General features: G+C 27.0%; 2 protein-coding genes across 2 annotated transcripts; both read right to left on the reverse strand.

Moving 5' to 3' along the window:
- Window positions 1-5,309: 5,309 nt before the first annotated feature.
- On the reverse strand, window positions 5,310-10,621 carry LOC114389658 (short-chain dehydrogenase TIC 32, chloroplastic-like). Its single transcript, XM_028350384.1, has 8 exons — window positions 10,324-10,621; window positions 8,718-8,949; window positions 8,419-8,498; window positions 7,916-8,072; window positions 7,325-7,403; window positions 6,409-6,493; window positions 6,028-6,083; window positions 5,310-5,715 (listed from the first exon to the last, which is right to left on the reverse strand). Exons 1-8 carry the CDS (start codon window positions 10,553-10,555, stop codon window positions 5,509-5,511), a joined length of 1,128 nt encoding a protein of 375 aa, XP_028206185.1. The 5' UTR covers window positions 10,556-10,621; the 3' UTR covers window positions 5,310-5,508.
- Window positions 10,622-14,348: 3,727 nt separating this feature from the next.
- LOC114389659 (short-chain dehydrogenase TIC 32, chloroplastic-like) lies at window positions 14,349-22,313 on the reverse strand. The gene is made up of 8 exons (XM_028350385.1): window positions 22,145-22,313; window positions 19,182-19,413; window positions 18,918-18,997; window positions 18,205-18,358; window positions 17,631-17,709; window positions 15,931-16,015; window positions 15,140-15,186; window positions 14,349-14,636 (listed from the first exon to the last, which is right to left on the reverse strand). Exons 1-8 carry the CDS (start codon window positions 22,251-22,253, stop codon window positions 14,478-14,480), a joined length of 945 nt encoding a protein of 314 aa, XP_028206186.1. The 5' UTR covers window positions 22,254-22,313; the 3' UTR covers window positions 14,349-14,477.
- Between the last annotated feature and the right edge of the window lie 693 nt (window positions 22,314-23,006).

The following is a 23,006-nucleotide window of genomic DNA, read 5'->3' on the forward strand; positions in this document are numbered from 1 at the left end:
TTCTTAAAATTTAAAATTTCTCGAAATTTAAAATTTCCCCATCCAAACACACTCTTAGGCAAATGCTAAAAAATGTTCTTAAAACATTAGTTAAGAAATTAAAAAGAATTGTTTTTATTGAAAAACACAAAATTGCGTTATTCATAATTTTTTTATATTTTTCCATGATTTTTATAATAAATATTTTTTGTTTTATTTTCTTAACCAATAGACTAAAAACATTGGTTAGCAATACCTTAGATTACTTTTATATGCAAATGTTAATTTTTAATTTTTCATATTACATGACTAACAATAAGTAGCTGTTAATACTCTTTAATTTTATCTTCCCAACCACCTTTTTTTGCTGTAACGTTATTACTTAGCCTATTTGACAATATTTTTTTTTCTGCAAGTCAATTTTAATATCACGTGACTAATAATAAGTGGCTGGTAATGCTCTTTTATCTTCTCAATTACCTTTTTTTTTTTTCGGAAATGAGATTAACTAGCCCACTTCACAATATTTTTTTAATGCAAATATCAAATGGGATCTTACTATTGTCATGGCTAATGGTTCCTATCAAGAGGTTGACACATTTTTTTTCTTTCTAATTTTTTTTTCATGAAATACAATTTTTTATACCATCGCACAAGAGAATCGTATTTCTAGTATGTGATAGAATGTGAATAAATCTGAGTTGGGTCCTAAATTAGTTGATGCTTGTAGGAGGATAATGATCCGTAATCCAACCTTTAAGATATAGGTTTTGGTAAGAGAGGCAAGCTAATGGGATACTTCATGAGTTAGTCAGGGTAATTTCATTTCATTTTTATCTTAGTCACTATACGTTTAATCTAGTTATTCCATATATGTGTTGAACAACTTATTTTAAATGAAATAATATGAGAGTATATTCTAGCAAAAGAAATCATTATCATCCAAATTGATGGTTCTTGTCATAATCAGAATAAAATTAATACTATGATGGAAATCGACTTTTTAGTTCAACATTACAGTTACATGCTTGTAGCAATACCATTATTAATTGATCTGGTTCGAGACAAGAAAGTCCCTTCATTTAACCAACGGCCAACTCCTTTCTACCTTCTCAACAACCCTACTAAATTCGTGTCCTTTTCAATTAATATTTTCAAAAATATTTTAATGTTCACATAAAAAATTCTTTTAGTGCAGAAATCAAGAAAAAGTGAATAATTCATATTTTAAACAATAATTAAACTAAAGTAGAAGATAGTTTGTGAGAAAAATATTATATATAAAAATAAATGATACAATGATTTGTTAGACTTCGTCCTTATTTCTTAACATATGAATAAAACACTATCTGACACATCTTTTTCTCGTCTTTTTTTTATATTTTAAAAGACGAGAAAAATAGTTAAAATATAAGAAGTGCTTAAATTTTTAATATATCAAACTATTTACTTTTAATTAAGTATTTCTTTATTTTTAACTAAAATTGAAATACTCAATTAAGGAATTAAAATACTATTATAAAATTAATATACGTATTATTTTAGTGAATAAGTAAAACTATGTTTTTAATTAATGTTTTTAAAAGTAAAATAATCATTAGACGATGTGTGTGTATGGCAAGGTAATAATAGAATAAAGTTTGAGTTTCTATGCTGCTTCGAATAATTTGGAGATTTTGATACTATTAATTTTTTAATCAATTAAATTACATGTTATCTTTTTATTAATTATTTTTTAAAATTATTCCTTGATTATTATTTTTTAAAATTTTAAAGTAGAAAATATTATTACAAATAACTTTCGAAGTCTGAATCCTAAAATTTTTTTAGTTACTTTTAACAGTTTTTATAAAAAAAATATTGATAGTATCGAAATATTTTAGCATTTAGAGTTTTAAAATTATCTTTAGTCATATTTTATAATTTAAAAAGTATAAATTTTAAAAAATAATCAAGAACTAATTTAAAAAATAAAAATAATAAGTAATGAGAAAATGACATAATTTGATTGGTTAAAAAATCAATAGTATCAAAACTCCTCAAATTATGGGGATCACCATAAATGCTCTTATAAAATTTCTTATTTGTATAAAAATAAGACTTAAATAAATGGTTGCTTTTAAAAAAATGGTTAGTCATTGAAAATATATTATACTTTAAAATTAGTCTTTAAGAGATTAAAACTGCATTATTTTTTCAAATTAGGGACTTAAAAATATATAGTTTAAACTTTCAAGTAAATAATTCAAACTATAGAGGTCAATTAATCACTACTCAAAAGCTCATTCATTCAAATTTTAAAAATTTGTATCAACAGTGTTTTTTTTTGGTACAGTACGAAAATAAGCATATCTATGGTTGTTTAATTAAAAGAGTGAAAAACTTTTTCTCCTTTAGAATAAACACTAATTTATAGTAAATTAGCTTATTTCTCGATACTTGGATATTAAATTTATATTTAAGTTTAATATTTATGCACTGACACTATAAAATAGTTTTATATTTTTATTCAATCACAAATCATCATTAATTATTTTATGATAATTAATTATTTTAAAAGTAGAAAAATTTATCGTATATAATAGATTATGATTAGATGATTGTATATAACTTTTAATACTATCAATTTATTATCTTTTTCTATTCATATTTTATAATTTATAGGAGTAATTTTTATATTATTTGAATTTTTAATATATTTTATTTAGTTTAAATTTTAATAAATGTACGTTAATATATATATATATATATATATATATATATATATATATATATATATATATATATATCAATAAATATTTAAATATATTTTATACACACTTGTGATGAATTTAATTTTTTTTAAATAATAATACAGAATAATTAATGTTGATTTAAATTATTTTATTGGACAATCATTAAAATGGCACACTAGGGTTATTCAATTCGAATCAAATTGAATCGAACTATGTTGAACTACAAATGCAATTCGCGTGAACCAAACTGAACAGTCAAGTAGTTTACATAAACTGAATCGAACTGTTTTAAAAATGTATTAAACTGGAATGAACCGGTTTAAATTGAACTATTATGAACTGTTTTTAACTGTACCAACTTATTTTCAATGGTTTTTTTATATAGAAAATACTTTTTCTTTTGCTTTTAATTAAAAAATACAACATTATTTTAGTTGGCTTCTCATTTTTACATTGATTTGTGTTTGAATAAATAAGTAATGCTTTTTTTTATATGATTGTGAATTTTCAAATTGCTATGAACAAAATATTAAAGATAAGTTTGAGCATTTTTAAATTTAAGATCAACATATTTGAAAATTGCTTATGGAGGCCACACGAGACAATATTTGCTTTTAAGTGTTGCATCTTATTTAGCCAACTAATTGTCATATTTAGGTTGATTTACATGTGGCTAATATATACTAAAAATATGAAGAAACAAATGTTTGGCACGATTTCATTCTCCTAGCCTGATTGGTGGGATGTTAGGAGCCAGAGGAAGAAGATAATGCCTTGGTTTGAGGTCAAGGTCCCTCCTAGACTAAACTAACTTTTTACTTGAATTTTGTTCTCTGCTTTTTATTCATGCATGCGATATCTTTATATACAATTGGGTTTACACTGCTACAACCCGTAATTAACTTTTTGCAGTACCTTCTAACAGTTTAAATGCCATTGCAATTAACTAACAGCTTGTAACTAACTAATAGCCATGCATGCAGCTTTACACGTAATTCTCTAAGTATTTGGAGTGCGTGATGTTCCTTGGTGGCCTTTCCTCACGTGCTTCTGGTATTAACGAAGTGTCTTCCCCTTTCTCTCTGTTGCTGGTGCTATCATGGGATTCTTGCTTTTCTTCATGTAATGGGAGGGTACAGGGGAATATTGTATGTTGGAGTGGAGCGGGATTTATTTTTCCAACACTGATGAGTATAGGTTAGGGAGTTGGGAGTGCACTGAATTGCTTTTTTTAGCAGTTCAATTTTTTAAAACTGAACTTAAAAGATGGTTCGGTTCAATTTTTATTTAAATGGTTCAATTTTTATTAGTTTATTTTGGTTTAGTTATATTATAGTTCAGTCTGTTTTGACCACCTCTTTGGTGCACATGTATCTTTCATAATAGTAAAATATATATGTGTAAATTGATTTAAATTTTATTTGTGTAAATTAAAAAATATTAAAAAAAAAATTATTAGTTGTGTTCAAGTGAAACATGTAGTGTGAATCAAACTCATGTTTGAATTGAAATTGAGATATTGATGTAAGTTTTTCCCTTCTAAATTAGGGATATTTATATATGAAAGAGATTGATAATAAGTTTTTTTAAAATGGACTATTTGTCCCTCTATTAGAGGGGTTTAGAAATGTTTGTAATTGAATAAATAGTTTGACAAACCAATAGATGATATCAAATTAGAAAATAGAAAATTTTGTATAAGTTATATCCTTTGTGGCCATTTTGTAAAAAGTCATTAGGTATTAATATGTTAGATATGTGTGACTTAGATTGGTAAAATAATATCTCTTTTAAAAAAAAATTATATTTTTCTACCATTGCAAAAATAGAAGTTTATTACGAATAAGCAAGATGTTGAGGAATTGTCCATATATAAAATCATAATTGTCCATATATAAAATCATAATATTATATTTTAAAATATACATGTAATCAAATATTTTTTACATTTTTACTTCGATCAACAAAAAATTATCATATCAATCAACACGGTTCTTAAACATATTATATAAAATAAAAAAAATTGAATATTTCAATTTATATTATTGTTATATAATATAACTGCTTTAAGATTCTATTGGAAATAGAATGAACTAAAATAAAATATAAATATATTAATTAAATTATTTAAAGGAAATGGATACAAGGATTCATGTATTGAATAAATCTTTCTTTTTTATATATACAAGATAGTACTTATAAGATGCAGGGGTAAATTTGAACATTTTTTTAGTCTTGATGATTTTTTTTTCAGGAAATAAGCATAAAATTCACTAAATAATCAGGGATTAAAAAAGTGTCAAAGATAAAAAAAAACAAAATTCTTGTTTTATTAAATACTCAATCTAAAAAGAAATTCATCAAAGAGTAAACATAAATTCATATATTTATTAAGAATAAAAAAATATATTTAACAGCGATTCACTTTAACTTCAAAAAACTAAACTAATAAGGTAATAATACACAAATATCCTATTATTTTAAACATCCTACCAATATATTTCATTTCTCTTTATCTCTTCCTATCAAATTATAAATCCTATCTTACTTATTTTGTCATGTTTCTAGGTGTTGCATAAAGTATTAGGGTGTCAATTAAACTTTTTCCAAACTAAAATAAGTCTTTCACTGCCTTTAAAAAATAAAAATAGTGTTTCATGTAAGTACATGTACACATAACATATAAATGCCGGAACACCACATTGTAAACTTGAAATCCTAGAAAGATAGGAATTATTTAACTAAAAGTAGTAAAATAATGCAATTTTAACTGTCATAATATCATTGATGTTTCTCATTCTCTAAGTATGCCATCAGCATCGACAATTGGCACCAAGTATTCTACTTTGATCAGATTCATGCTGAAATCCCATAGTTTCTTAGCCAAATCAATGTCCCTTCCTAGTGAGTTTGCTTTGGCAATTTTATTATCTGCAAAATACTCACCACTAATTCCTCTCACTTCTGGGTGCAATGCTACATAACATGTCGTTGCCGCTCCCTGAAGTGAAGTTGAAGATAAAAAAGAATCACTTGTAAAGAGCATGCTTGTTTTTTTTTTTTTGGAAAGGATAAATTTTATTAAAAGATATATATAAAAATTAAAATAATTATTAAATTATTTTAAAAGAAAAATGCAAAACTTATAGAAAAAATTAGTATTTCCCCAATGATGTTAATTAATTGACAATATAATTAAAAATATCTTTACACTCACATTATATTTTTTTTGAAATTTCCTTTTAGATTAATTAAGTAACAAAACCCCTGACGTGGATATTTGGATTTTGATGCTCAAATTGGTTTAACTTACCTGCTGGACATTTTTAATTACAAGATTCAACAACCTCTTAACTACACCTGGAATTCCTGCATAAACCATACAGAAAAATATCCCATCAAACTAAATTACTTGCATAAAAAGAAAAAAAAAGAAGCTAAAGACAACATGAGTTGATGTAGCAACTAAGCTATAAATTGCAAAAGTTGCCACCAGGTGAACATGTGAAATTGTTTTGCAAGGATGCTTAAAGAGTTAATCCTGCGCAATAAGTCTGAATTCAATATTCAGAACAACCAATCTATTTAATTTAACATAAGCATTGATTATATAGAAAGTGTCCAAAATCTTATGATTTACATAATTCCTAGAAAGACCATATATTTACACCAAATAGTGCAATGTTGTAGTTACCAGTCAATATTCTGTTGTAACGATGAATATTGGTGGCAATGGCTCCTGGATGAAGAGAATTAGCAGTAATATTTACCCCTTCTTCCTGATGATCACCATGCAACATCAAACAAGTAATATTCCATATATTAGAGACAACTGATGTGGCAAACCAGAGGGTGTTTTTTACTCACAAACATAAGAAAAGGAAAGTCACCAAAACAAAGAGAGGAAAAAAGAATGTCTTATGATTGTGGTTGATAAGAGTTACAAGACTAGTTGCTAGAAGGGATACAAAGTTTAAGTATTTCCAGAAACCTTAAAGGTAGGCTCTAAACCCAACTGAGAAGGGAGAAATTTGGTACTGGTAATGACAATTCAGATAATGAAGCGACATATCTTAAACAACTATATAACAATATAAAAGGGACTATATAACAAGAGTGTGTAGTTACAGTATGCAGAAGACAAATACCGTTCAAAAACAAGATTGTTTTCCAAACAATAAAATAAAGTATCAAATCATAGCAAGATGGATCTATTATCACATCAGAAAGGACAAGATATGGAATGATTGTATAAAAAATATTGGTATGACACCTATTAAAAAGAAAATGGCAAAAAATCAGTTAAGCAAGTTTGGATTTGTGTAGAGAACATATAGATACCCTTGGGAAGAATAGATCGCATGAATTATATCCTTATGAAAAGGGATAGAATGAAAACAAGGAGTGCACTGGAGAAAATTATTAAAAAAGAATCCTGGATGAATAATATTAATTCCTAATAATTGGTTTTTAATCAATAGTAGCTATCAATAATTAACCAACTACATGCCACATAATAGTAAAAAAACTATGAATTTACTCTTTCACCAGAGTAACATCTAACTCAGGACTAAGTAGTTAGGATACAAAACAATAAAATGTTAGCATACCTTAAGACGTCTTGCTAGTTCATTCGCATGTAAAATGTTAGCAAGCTTTGATTGTCCATACGCGCAGAATTTCTGATAACTATGCACAAGGAAGCAAAAATAGTGATCGAACTATACAAAACACTTATGCTTTGTAACACTACACAGGAATCATGCTTGTATGCTTAACTTTAAGTGCAACATGGTTTGTGCGAGTAAAATTGTATACTTTATCCAGGTGCATCAAATTTTATCAGCAGGTTTTGTGTATTAGACTTTAATCTGACAAGTGATAGGCCTAGGTAACAGCAATCCTTACATAGTAATGTGACACCTAAATGCCACACATATGGGCAACGAAAAAAATCAATATAAAAAAGGAATGATTGATAATAATATTCATCTTCTCTATAGTTAAGCAAATGTTATAGCTGAATTACCAATGCTAATAAAATTAAAGTCTCTATAATAATTGTTCTTTCATTGACAAATTCCTAGAAGAATAAGCCTTGGTAGATTTTGCAGTCTCTGGATAAATCCCACTTCCATAAAATAGAAAGAAACTGGCAGCATAATGTATCTTAATTTGTATTTGGGTCACTTCTTAATTACCTGGATTCATCGTTAATTTTATCAAAAAGGATTCCTCCACGATAGTTGAGCCATTGATGACCACTAGAGGAGATATTAACAATTCTTCCTTCTTTCTTACTTTCATGCGTTGTTCTCTTTATAGTATCCAACAACAGATTTATTAAAAGAAAATGACCTGTGGAATTATGTTATATATAAGCAAAACGAAAAAGATCATTTCCTCATCTTCTTAGCCTATGATTTTAAATACACATTAGAAGCGTTATTTGATGTTTTATGTAAACTATTTCTCAATTATATGTGCTGAGGCAGATCATAAGTGTTGAAGGACTACACAAAGATCTCATGTATGAATGATACTTAATTTCTTCCCTGGAGAGAGAGAGAGAGAGAGAGGTTTCACATTAGATTTCCTACACTCTGGAAACTTCATTGTTATATGTTTGATTTCCCCCTAAACCTAATATTCTTGAGAGCTCAAAAAAATTCATGCTATGGAACATTTGATAGACACTACATACCCATGTGATTTGTGGCAAATTGCAGTTCAATATTGTCCTCAGAAAGCTTGAAAGGGGTTCCAAATATTCCTGCATTGTTTCTTAAATTGCAACAAATTAAATAAACCAGAAAACATTAGCACTCCATTGTTTCCTTGAATGATCTGAATTAAGATGTATGTGTAGAGAGCGCATTTGTCAAATGTATTAAACACAAATACATGTATAGTTCTCATTTTTCAAAATAGAAAGAATTCTCACTTGATATATATGTTTCCTATATATGAATTTTTTTTACTACATAGTTATTATACTCTTACATGAGAATGTTTAATGGAAGACCAGATGAAATGAACTCTAATGCAAATTTTCTAACAGATATCATTGAACTAAGGTCTAACTCCATAGCATCAACTTTAGCGTTGGGAATCTCTTTAAGTATTGCTTCCATAACAACTTTTGCAGCTACCACATTTCTCACACCCATAATTACATGAACACCACGCATGGCAAGAACACGGGTAGTCTCAGCACCAATACCACTGGATGCCCCTGTTGTTACATTGTCCAACAGCAACCAAAAATACACAATTAAGGTGAAGGTACTTACATATAAAAAATTGTAGATTTCATATAGAATTTCCAGTTTGTTTAGAAGTGTTGAAGTGTTATAAGTTTGTATGAAATTAAAGAAAGGAAAAAGAGAGACCATTTCATGTCATTTGGGAAAAAAGTATTTTTAGTAGATCTAATAAAATTAACTACTCACTTTCATATTTATTCTATCAAATAAAAGGTGAAATTTCATATTCTATTCTATTTCTCTTCTTTTTATCCTTGTTTCTACGCAAACAAATAAAGAGTAAGTTTCGTATAATTTACTTCTGCAACCTAATTAACTTTGTCATCCAATTCTTAATAGTAATAACCCATAACATTTCATATCGAAAGAAGATAACACCTATGGGGGAAAAAGTTTTAAACATAAACCAACCTCATCAAACTTATGTGGTATCATACAACTATAAATAGGTGTTAAATATTAAGCTTCCCTTGAAAAAATACGAGTATGTTCAGGTTTCGAGTTTTAATATTATGTCTTCGAATATAAATTTTAAAACAAAATCCTCCGATATCTATAAGAGTTACATTATTTACCTCTATTTCAAATTATTTTATCTAGATTTTTTTATAAAAAAAAAAGAAGTTGATTGAAAAGTAAGTTTAAGTTTATAAAAAGATAATAAATTATCATTTTAGTCTCTGAATATATAAATTTGATGATAATTTAATCCCTAAAAAACAAAAAAAATTATTTAATTCTTGAATTTAAAAAACAGTAAGAATTACCTACTATGTCAATTTTAATAACAAATTAGTCTTGAATTTTACAATTTAATTTTAAATTAGATTAAAAAAATATAACTTAATAATAATTGATCAATAAACATGACAGTTTAATGATAAAATCATTTCAAAAACTTATTAATTATAGCATTTTTTAACAGATTTAATGGTTAAATTAAAATTTTCATTTTTTTAAATATTAAATTATTACTTATTTACACATTCAAGAATCATAATGATCCTTTATCTTAAAAAAATTAACTTTTAAACCAAAAAGTAATTTTTAGAACAGAAAACACCACTGTGACCATGTTTCTACCAGCACCATAACAATCGTACGTAAGGCTGCACTTGCAGGCATCATCACCACTATGTTTCAGTTGCAACCATGGTCAAGTACTACAATTACTATTATCATCACCAGTTTCATAATCACTAAATTGTTGGTATCACTATCAAAGTCACCAAAGCTGAATAAATATATAATAAATATTACGTGAAGAGGATAAAAAATAAAGAATTTGTCAAAAAGAAGAAAAAACAATAATTTCAGTTATATTTTGGAAAATAAAAAGTGACCTGTAACAATAGCGGTGAGGCCAGTGCCATCGATTCCTTCAGTAACTTGTTCGGCAGTGGAAGAAGATGAAAAGGAAGAACCCCCATTTCTCCCGCACGGCCACCACATGCCGTTTTGATCCGTCTCTGAATGAAAACGACGACAAAACAAAGTGGAAAACGCAAATAGCCTCTTCTCTTCACTATTGCTCTCTCTCTCTCTCACTATATATATAACTTTGAGGATAATCATTGGTCATACTGATAATCATGTTAATTAAGGTATAAAATTTTACACCTTAACTAAACAAAAATTATTATTATTATATGGTTTTGAAGAGAGTTATTATAAAATTTATTAGTTTTAATTTACTGCTGTATATGACGTGATTAAATAAGAGTGCATGCACAGTGTATGTAATGTAGAAGTATATTATATATAGCCGCCTATTGATGACGACGACGACTTTTTAACTAATTTGTTAGATGAGTTATTAATATTGGAAGAGTTCTTGATAGTATGCAATATTCTTTGTAATTTAAAAAGAGTTAATTCCTCTATTTAATTATTAAAAAAACTCTTATGGTATTAAAAAAAGATTAATTATGATTTTGTTCCTTAAATGTTTTTTTTCTTCAAATTTCTCTTGTCTCTAAATAGTTTTTTTTAGCATTTTTGGTCCTTTTATGATTCATCTTAGTTCTTGTTGTCAAATTAAGTAATAATATAATGATCCGTCACATAGATAATTTAGTAATTTCTTACATTATGAAAGAGTTTAATATAGGATAATTATATTTTTTTTATAAATTATGTTTTTAGTCATTCATCAACTAGAATGACATGCATCATTAATTGATATGAATAAATGAAAATTTTAAAACAGTTTATTAAAAAATTACATATAATTGAAATCATCAAATTCTTTGATAATATGATAAATCTGATAACGTATAAGATTGTTACATTATCGATGTGATTCCTTGATAATAAGAATTAAAATTGTTAGTAGAGAAAAAATATCTAAAAATTTAGCCATTAAGTATAATCATTGAGCTGACTTTCCCTTTGACAAGTCAATGTCAGGTAATAAGTTAGGATTATAAATTAAAGAAGGTAATTAACATTATATTAAAAAATTAAATAATATTTATTTTATGACTTACTACTTTTATTTCTTATATGATACTCTTCCATTTCTTTTTAAGTATGTATTGTTTTAGCTAAAATTAAGATAATCAAGAATGTTATTGATTTTTATTTTATTTTAAGAGATTTTGTTCAAATTTCCTATTTTATCCCTTTCAAATGATTTGTTTTCACAAAATTATCCAAATTAACTGTCATAAATTTCTTCTCCCACATTTAAAGTTTGTACTAGCAAGTTCTCTTATTGGAACAAAATATTTTATGAACAGATACAAGGTATTAGAACTTCTCTCAATGTAACAATTCACATTCTTTTGGTCAATAGGTAATAAATATACCCTTGAATTTTTCAATTATTTATTATCTAATTTTATGAAAAATATATAAATTAATTAAAGGTTACTTGGGTATAATTGAAAAAAAGAGTTAATATTACCCTAAAATCTGAAAATGACAGCTAAAAAGGAATAAAGTTTTTTAAAAAATGCGACGGTTAAAAAGAAACGAAGGAAATACTTATTACGCAACAGAAAGAGTAGAATATGAAAATAAAATAATTAACGACACATATTTTCTTTCTTTCTTTTTTAGAAAATAAAATGGTTATATAAATTTAAAAATCTTATTGGGATCACATAACAAAATTTATGGCAAAATTATTAATTTGGTCACTCTATTTATTTAATTAATTTAGTTTAATGTTTCTATTATTAAAAATTTTAATTTCATCTCTTAATTTTCAAAACTAATGCAATGTTGCTCTTTGTCAACATTGTTAAAATTTCTATTTGAAATGTCTTATCTGACGACTGCGTATTAATTTTTATTGTGTTACATGTACAAGAAGTTAATAGCATTACTTGCAAATGGATGAAAAGGACAATATTGCACCAATTTTGAAAAACAAATTATCAAAATAAATTTTTTAGAAAAGAATATTTAGCATCTTAAATTTTAATTTTGTCTCGATTGATCTCTATATTTTATCTCTTTTGTAAATAGACACTATAAATTTTAATTTCATTTCAATCAATCCTTAAATTTTATCTTTTTGGCACATAGAGACCTAATTTCAGTTTCATCTCAATTAATTGTTAAAATTGACTCCTTTCGTAAACAATATCTTATAATGAATTGGAGTTAAATTACTGACAAAAAAATCTAAAGTTTTTATTTATTTAATCTCATCTGTTTTTTTTTATAAATCACTTTTTCAAACATTAAAACCTAATAAATTTAGAATTAAAAAATTAGATAAAAACATTTTTTATTAATGTTATTATTTCCCCTTTTTAAATATATATTATAAATCGATATTCTTCATTATATTTAAATATGGAAATATGAGTTGTACCAAAAAAAATGAATGATTAACATTTAAGATAAAAAAACTTGAAATAAAAAATATTAGTAAAAAGATAAGTTTTAAAGATCAATTAAAGTTCAAGTTCAAGGTGACTATTTACAAAAGGTTAAAGTTTAAATATTAATCATAATAAATTTAAAATTTATGGTGTTTATTTATAAAAGAAGTAAAGTTTAAGGATTAATTGAAACAAAATTAAAGTTTAGGGTATTTATTTGTAAAAGAAGAAAAGTTTAAGGCAATTTAATGTTTTTTACTCAATTGTTTAATAATAGAAGGATATGAAATTGAACTAATAAAGAGAGAGACTAAATTAATAATTTAGCCTGAATTCATTAAATATGCTAGGTAGGTGTTGAGTTCATCAGAAATTAGTAATTGGCTTTGAATAACGACAGTTATACAATAGTACAATAGTAATTTCTAAGGTTGTGATGCCTTTTAGACACTAGAAACTGGTAAGTATGTATTTTCCATTTATGTTTATGTCCCCCTGATTCATTATGACATCCTTATCTACGTACCTAAACCATTACTCAATGTATTTATGTATGCAATAAACCTGACATTGACTTGTCAAAAGAGAAAGTCAAAGAGAATAAGAAGAAAAAACAAAGGGAGAAGAAGTGAGCAACCTGTAACAATAGCAGAGTGAGGCCAGTTCTATCGGCAGTGGTAGAAGTGAAAACATAGTAGAAAGAGAGGAAAAATAACTTTCATACAATAAAAAAATATAGTATCATTATATGTACCATAAAACGATAATATAGAAAAAAATCATTATCTTAACATAATTTTTATTAAAGATATTTATATTATTTGCATACTTTCTTTTACTTTCGATACAACTAAAAATAAGTAAAAAAATAATAAATTTTTATTTTATTTTTAAAAACAGCTAATAATTAAAATCATCTCACTTTTTACTTTTTTTCTTTTTCTTTTTTTTCCTTTTACTTTCTTCCATATATCATAAACGAAAATGATAGGAAAAGAAAATATAAAATGCAAAAAAAAAAAAAAATAGAAGACTTTCCTTCTTTAACAATTGTGTACTAGGATAATGAAAATAGATTAGAAATAGGATTTAATTTTGACTTGCTTGGTTTGAGACAAAAAGAACAGAAATTGAAAAAAAATAATTATGAGATTGTTTTTGGATAGAAAAGAAGAGATCGAAAAATTAGATTAAAAATAAAAATACTATTTTCGACACCTCAACGTTCAATAAAGTTAAGTAAATTACAAAGGATGCCTTCCAGGTGAACAAGGAAAATTGTTTCGATAGAATGCTTAAAAGATTTAAGGTCTCTTTGGCTAAATTTCTTTAGAAGCATTTTTAGAAAAAAAAAATAAGAAGAAAAAAGATGAGATAAGTTTTTCCAATCAGCAAAAATAAGTTCTTCTTGAGTTAATTTTTAAAAACTCATCAATATAATTTCTCAAAAAGATGAAATGATATCTATAAATTAATTAATGAAAAACTCATTTTAACTAATGAAGAAACTCATTTCATTTTTTTTCTTTTTATTTTCTTCTTCTAGAAGGACTTTTAGAGAAACTTACATCCAAGCAGACCCTTAACTGGCCACTCTTCAACATTTTGAATTCATTAATTATTTGAAAGGTCCAACCTATTCAACATACTACTTGGGTATTTTACTCAATCAAATTCAAGCTAAAATCCCAAAGCTTCTTGGCCAAATCAATGTCCCTTCCCTTTGAGATTGTTGGGGCAATATTACAATCTGAAAAATATTTGCCACTGATTTCCCTCACTTGTGGATGCAATGCTACATAGCATGTTGTTGCAGCTCCCTACAGTGAGGATGGGGAAGAAAGCAAATATGGAAAGATCAAGTCAATAACATATGAAGGGAAATTATTTCAAAAACTTTTAAACTATTTTCAGGAAAGTGCTTTTTTAATTAAAAGATGTTTAAAAAAATTATGCGTTTTTTAAATAAATAAAGCAAAAAATGCATTAACATTATTGGTTTTTTAGAAGAAGAAAAATTACATGTATTTGCCATTTTAAAAGTCCAAAACAATATTAATTGCTATTTTGTCAATGATATGAGTTGAACTATAAGTTTAAGTTTGTTTGTCCAACTAAACGAACAATCTTGGACAAGCATGTATTTAATGAATAATCAAACTTAAATTGTTTACGAATAACTCATGTCATTTGTCTTGATATCTCTGTTCAAATATCATATTTGTTCTAGTTACCAAACATTTAATTTAATGAATAATCTAACTTAAATAGTTTACGAGTACTCGTGTTATTTGGCTTCAAATATCATATTTGTTTAACTTACCTGTTGGACATTTTTAAACACAAATCTACCCAGCGTATTAATTATACCTGCATAAATCAAACAGAAACGATCCCCTTAATCAGAAACTATCATTAATCTGCATGGAAACTACTTTAATAATAATAATAATAAAAAAAAAACTATCATTTTTTGTGTGAAAAAGAGTTTTTCATATTTTTGTATATATGTTACTTTCATAAAAAAATGGCATAGCTCTATTTGTCTTAATTAAGGTAATATACGCATCTTAAGAAAAATATTAATGACATAAGGTACGGTGACAAAATGATCATTTTGACAAAAATACCTTTATTAAGATCTAAAGAGACATAAAATATACGCCAGAAGGAGTACATGGTGAAAACACATATCCAAAGCCAAGAGTTGATATTGCAATAAAGAACTTTCAATTACAAATTAAGGTTGCCTCATGTGAAATTGTTTTTGCAAAGATACTTTAAGGATTAAGAACGTACATGCTTGAAGGATTACAAAGTCTGAATTTAATATTCAAAAGTCCCAATCTATTTAACATAACTATTGTTTTCTTTTAAAACACTATATATCCATGCACAAAATATAAGATTTGAACACCTAAAAGGCTAAAACTAAGCAGAGGATGGAATTGGGCTTATTTCATTGTGAAAAATCAACTGAAACTTTTCCAAGAGATTGAATTCAAGGAAAATCAACAAAGAATGCTTTATTCAGTATCCAAAATCCAATCATTTACAAAATTCCTAAACAGACCATAAATTCACACGAATAGAGAAATGTGGTAGAGAAATTACCAGCCAGTACACTAGTGTGACGAAAAATATTGGTGACAATAGCTCCCGGATGAAGAGAATTAGCCGTAATATCTACCCCATCTTGCTGATCAAGATGCAAAACAAACAAATAATTTAACTATAACATATTATCACAAACAACTAATGAGGCAACCATTTTTACTGACAAATTACAAGAGAGAAAAAAAAGCACCAAAACAAAAGGAGAAAAGACTCTCCTCAGACTAAACAAAATTGTCTTCTGATTGTGATTGCTAAGCATTCTCAGAAATCTGATTGGCTAGCTACAAAACCAACTAAAATCTAGGAGTTAGAAAATTTAGCAACTAACAGTCAAAGACTTTTTTCCCCGAGACTTGTTAACAGTTACCTTCTCAAAATTAAAGATATATATAGTTTCAACTTGTAGATATATATTAGATAATGAAGCAACATATCCTATATAATTGGCGAGAAACGCTATTAAAGAACAAGTAATTAACTATAAGTAAATCCATAAATATTTGGCTAGCTAGCTAGTGAATCGTGATAAAATAATGTAATTCCAATGAATATGTAGTGAGTGAGACATTAAAACAAACATAGTGCAATATGAATGATAGTGATCTTTGTAAAATACAAAGACTAGCAAACCAATATTTCGAAAACTAGACTGAACATCAAACCAGAAAGGGTACCGGTTCACAGTAATCCCTTCACTGTTTTAAAGCAATAAAATGATCAAACATTACTAAGATATTATATTGAACACATATATAGTACCATTACATAACCTACATTATTTTGAAACTCATAAATAATAGACATTAGATGTGTGAGCTTATGAATTAAAGGATGTAAGATCAAATTGAACGAGGTCAATGTGGTTTTGCAGTACGTAGTTTAATCCACTCATATCAGATCAACCCAGATTTTCAGGGGTTTCACAAATCTTTGACTTTTTCTGTATGGTGTCATACCAAGGTTAATTAAGGGTCAAAATGGTCCAATTCACTTTTAAAAGAGATTGTTTGGATAAACTTTTCAATAAACAATTCTAAGAAAAAAATAAGAAAAATTAAATAATTTTTTTCCATAAACTAAAAATAACTTGTGCATAGGTTAAAAAAATCATTTTATAATAACTAATATGAGAGATTTTTATCAATTAGTTTATGTATAAGTAAATTTTAGTTTATGAACAAAAATTATTTTATTTTTATATATTATTTTCTTCTTTTAAAAATATTTATGAAGAAATTTATCCAAATAAACTCAAAGTAACAATGTTAAAACAGGCATTAAAAAAACTTAGAAACAGGTCATAACATAGTCTGGATACATTAAGCCACAATGGAAATAACATATAATATAAAAGAAATTTTTTAATTTTTAATCTTAAAAAACACTGATTTATCAGGAAAAAGAGATTTTACATAATTCAGATTTTGAATAAAAGATAAACAAAGTCTAATAAAAAATTATCTTTACTAAGGATCAAATTCAAATATTATCGTAAAAATTTATCTACTTTTTAAGTAATTAGCCAAAAACTTTAGATGAATTAATGAGTTATAATAATACTAACACATAATGGCTATCAATAACCGGCTATTAAGCTGCATTATGGTTTAGGGGGGAAAACACTAATAACAACCTTTTTCTTCTACAGTATTGTCTTACTCAACACTCATGATATGGTACAATAATTGTTAGCATACCTTAAGACGTCTGGCAAGTTCATTGGCATGTAAAATGTTAGCAAGCTTTGATTGTCCATATGCAAGCCAATTGTGGTAACTGCACCAAAAGGAAACAAACTTCATGAATTATACAAAACACTTATCCTTTGCATAGATACTACATGAATCACGTTTGCATGCTAGATTCTAAATGCAACAAGGATTTATAAAAGTGCAAAACCTATATTTTAGCTAGGTTCTTCACATTTATCAGCATGTTTTTTTTAGATTTTAATCTGACACATTAGTGATGGGCAACACAAATCCATACATAGTCATGTGACACGTAATGCCACATCTGGACAAGAAAAATAAATTTCACTAGTTAATATTAACGATAATATTTATCTTATCCATGGTCAAGCGAATATTAGAGCTGAATTGCTAATAGTAAGAAAAATGAAGTCTCTATCATAGTTAGTCTTCAATGGATAAATTCCTAGAAGAATAAGGCTTCATAGTTTTTGCTATCTCAATAAATCCCTTTCCCATAAATTGAAAAAATAAAATGCCTGCATAGTTTATGGTAGTTTGTACTTGGGGCACTTCTTACCTTGATGGGTCATTAATTTTATCAAAAGGGATTCCTCCACGAAATGTTAACTGATGAAGTATTGAAGAGATATTAACAATTCTTCCTTGTTTCTTGCTTTCTTGTGTTGTTTTCTTCATAGTATCTAACAACAGATTTGTTAATAGGAAATGACCTGTTGAATTATGTTAAATAAAAACAAGAAGGTCAAATTTGTTTCACATCTTTGCAGCCTGTGCTTTTATATTTTATGTTCTATATAAACTATCACCCTAGTATATAAGTTGAGACAAACCATAACGATAGAAGGGCAAAACAAGAACTTCATATACCAATAATTTATAATTTCTTTCTAATTATCAATGTGTATGTTGCTACAAACTTTCACTATTTATTCCTTTCTTAACCATCTAAATTAGAAGGAAAAAAACAACATCATACGAAACTTTCATTGTCAATAATATTTCTTTCTTTTCCCTAAGCTAAATAACCATTTGGTTTGACAAAAGGTTTTCATTTTACTTTGTTTTCTGTTTTTTAAATTTATGCAGAAGAGAAAACAGAAAACAATAAATAAAAAAAGAAATTACTGTTTTCTGTTCAAATTTATAAAAAAAACAGAAATAAAGTAAAAATTTAAAACATTTTTTCAAACTATACCTAATACTTATAATTTAAAAAGTTAAAAGAATTTCAAGTAATGGAAGATTAGATAGATCTCAACGTGCACGTACCCATATGATTTGTGGCAAATTGTAGTTCAATGGCGTCTGTAGACAGTGTGAAAGGGGTTCCAAAAACTCCTGCATTGTTTCTTAGAATTGCAACAAATAAAGCAAAACACATTACTACTCTATTGTTTCCTTGAATGATCAAAATTCAAAAATAAGATGTGGGTATATAGATAGTGTGTAACTGTCAATGTATCACACACACACACATTCACATTAATAAATGTATGGAAAATTTTGACGATGTAACCTCTAATATGCTCTTACATGAGAATGTTTAATGGAAGACCAGATGAAATAAACTCTGATGCAAATTTTCGAACAGATGCCATTGAACTAAGATCTAATTCCATAGCATCAACTTTAGCAGCAGGAATCTCCTTAAGTATTGCTCCTTTAACATCTTTTGCGGCATTCATATTTCTCACACCCATAATTACATGAACTCCACGCATGGCAAGTACACGAGTAGTCTCAGCACCAATACCACTGGTAGCCCCTATTGTTGTGTCATCCAATAGCAACAAAAATATACAAATTAAGGTGAACTATGTATAAAAATTTAAATTTCATAGAGAGAGTTTATGTTTGTTTAGAAGGTGCGGGCACTAATAATTTCTACTAAACCCAAACTCCTTTGATCCAATATTATAAATCTACTCATATATGTTTCATCTTGAATGACAGAATTATGAACTATTTTGGCTTTATTATATTTTTGGTTTCACTATTTATTTTGTTCAATTTTGTCTTACTATAAATTAAAAATTCAATCAGATTCCATTATTAGCCTCAAATGTAGTCATTTTTTAAACTTTCTTTAATATTTTTAAACATTCTAGACTCTCTCACTCACAATATATATTATTTTTTCCTTCTTGAACACATAAATACTCAAAAGAAAAAATACACACTTTAAGCACTCTGGACGTGAACACTGATAAGTGTGTGAATCATTACTTTTCATTAATTTTACATAGCACTTCATCTTAATTATCCCTTAATTGATACTTAGCTTGAGCCTTTTGTTAAGATTTATAATTCTTCTTAGTTCTTAACCCATCGTGAATAAAACTTAGGAATAATGTAGTTTTGGTGGTGTACTTTTACAGAGTTTGATGCATCAACAAGAAAACAAGAATTTTTGGATTGAAGTAGTTCGCTTAGCATATTTGCACACACTTATGGAATCTGTAGGCTGTTGGGGGGACATCTGATGGTAGGTATCTGTAGGCTGTTGGGGGGACATCTGAAGCTTGGAGTACGTTGAACAAATTGTTCCCACTACAAAAGATTTTGGTTAAGCGGGCACCTCAGGGTCAATGCATAGTCATTTGAGCAAGTTTTTGTATGCACATTTCCAAAGTTGGATTAAACATGTAAGCCATTATGCATAAATGATAGTGCAATCTTTCTCAAGCTATTTAAACCTTGTTTTCATTAGGATTAAGGGTACATCGACTTTGGGTTTTGTGAGAGTGAAAAACCACTGTGCCATTGACTTTCTTCATTGTTCTTCAGTCTTCCACTTCCTTTTCTTCTAATTCTCCACTTTTCATGCTTCTCATGTTATGTGAGGCTGGTTTTTCTCATAGTTAAGAATTTGGTGTACTAACAACTCTTAACAACTCTCACGTAGTTATTTTCACTACTTATTTAATGAATGTTCAATGTTATTTTCGTTTTTTTAATTTTAATATTAGTTTGTGGATTGATCAATCATAGACTTATGTTGTAGTTTTCTTTGTTATTGAAAAATATTTTGAGTTTAAGAATGGTAACTAATAAGTGTTTCTTTTGGGAATAGAGTAATATTTATTAGTCTCCAAATGATTTTTGCTTATATCAAATCACTTAATTGCAGTTGTTAAAAGATTAGGAATGAAGTTAAGAAATTTAATTTCTATCATTTAAGGGATCAAGGTTAGAAGATCACAGTGAATTGAGATGCCATTGGAGTTTATTGGATAGAAAAAATATATTTTATTATTAAGATGTTAATCTAGTATTACCATAATTTCCAACTATTCCAATCGATTATTGTTTACAATCTTAGAACTCTACGTGTTTCATTGTTTGTTTGTGTGAAAATCTGATCTGTTTTATTACATTACTTTATAGTTTATATAGATTTTAAATTTTTGCACTTTCACTTTGGAAATCAATCTATTTATTTTATTTAATTGCTTAGAACTTAATTTACATAAATTATTTAGCATAAACGAAGTTTATATTAATGATATTCAATTTTATTGTTTAATTATTAGTTATACAATTTGATTTGCTTACCAATCGGTTAATAAACACACATATTCTTCATTTATTTTGTTTTTTTTTCTCACTCAACATTCACATTTATCTTTTCTTACACCCTGCAATTTTTCTTTTATCATCCTTCATAGTAAATAAGGGTAAAGATAGATTAGGCGGTCTGTCGGCGCCTATGGCATGACCTGCACAAGACTTAGCTTGGTCTACTTTGTTTATTGAAAATGTCATTTAGGTTGTAAAAGGATTAGGGACTTACGTGGACAATTTTGAAAGAAGAAAAAAATACAAGACAAAAAAGGAAAAAGAAAACGATAAATTGCATGATTAAAAAACTTAATTAAGCCATAATGATAAGATTAAATTTATAAATTAATATATTTTGACACACATATATATAAGGAATTTTTATGTATATTTACTAACTTATTGGTCAGTGTAAAAAATTACGACATTTATTACAAGATAGAGAGAAGAATTTCACCATTTTGCGGCAAACTCAACAAAAAAAAAGGTGAAAGTACTCTAAATGACTTCAAGTCATCGTACGTGAATGCAACTTACTACATACTCCTTCCGTTTTACATAGATAACAAAATAATTATATAAAATTAATTTTATTTTATCATTAATTTATTTATATTTGATTGTTTACAGCTAATACTATAAATAATATAAGAGAAAAATATATAATTAAAATTATATTAAAAAATGAAAATGATAATTATTTCTAGATAAATATTTTTTCTTACACAATAATTAATTATAATGAGAAAAAAATACTAATTACTAGTAAAACCAAACACAATTAGACAATTCAATCATCTCTGAAGTGGTAATTAATCTATGACTTGCTCACTTAATAACTAGTAAATCAACACCAAATGTCTTCATATATATTTAAGTGTGCAACCTGAAACACGAATAACAAAACGAGAATCGAATAATTAAGTCTTACTAACCAGTAACAATAGCAGTGAGGCCAGTGCCATCGATTCCTTCTGTAACTTCATCAGCAGTGGAAGAAGATGAAAATGCAGAACCCCCTTTTCTCCAGAAAGGCCACCACATGCTGTTGTTTTGTTCCGTACGTGCTGTACGCTTTCTATAACGGGAAAATGAAAATATTAAAACAAGAGTTATCCCAATATATAATCTACTATCGTGTAGTAGTATTTATGAACACACCTACCATTTATAAAATAAAATAAAAAATGAACACACATACCAATAGGCATGGTCACATTGAAAGTTATCCCAAATATATATAATATATGCCAATGTTAACATGTGCTTTAAAGATAGTGCTTAAAATAAAAATATTTTTACTTGAGAGATGAAAAATTATATTATTTTTTATTTTTTATATTTTTTTATGATTTATACAATAAATATAAATTTTAATTTCTTAATTAATGTATTAAAATATTAGTTAGAAAGACCCATAATATACAATATATGTAATCAAAAGTAGTATATATGAACACACCTGTCTTGTAATGGAGCCATACACTTAAAAAGTTTCAGTCATTAAATTACACGAATGGCTCAAGTCTTGCTGCATGTCCTCCACATTATCAAAAACACGTTGAAATATAATTCATAGGGCATTATCTCCTCCTAGAAAGATGAGCCATGCTCCTCTTTGCCATATGTGTAAGACAATCAATACATCCATATATATCTAGACATTAATTACACGCTTTATCTTCAAAACTATACAACGTACAGAAGACAATAAATAGTCGCAGAAAACACAAACCTTCCACAGATCCACGCCTTTTAGAGAAAGAAATCTACAAGTTCAATGAACCCTTCACACCT

The sequence above is a fragment of the Glycine soja genome, chromosome 16 (genome assembly GCF_004193775.1).
Source record: "Glycine soja cultivar W05 chromosome 16, ASM419377v2, whole genome shotgun sequence".
Classification (NCBI taxonomy): Eukaryota; Viridiplantae; Streptophyta; class Magnoliopsida; order Fabales; family Fabaceae; genus Glycine; species Glycine soja.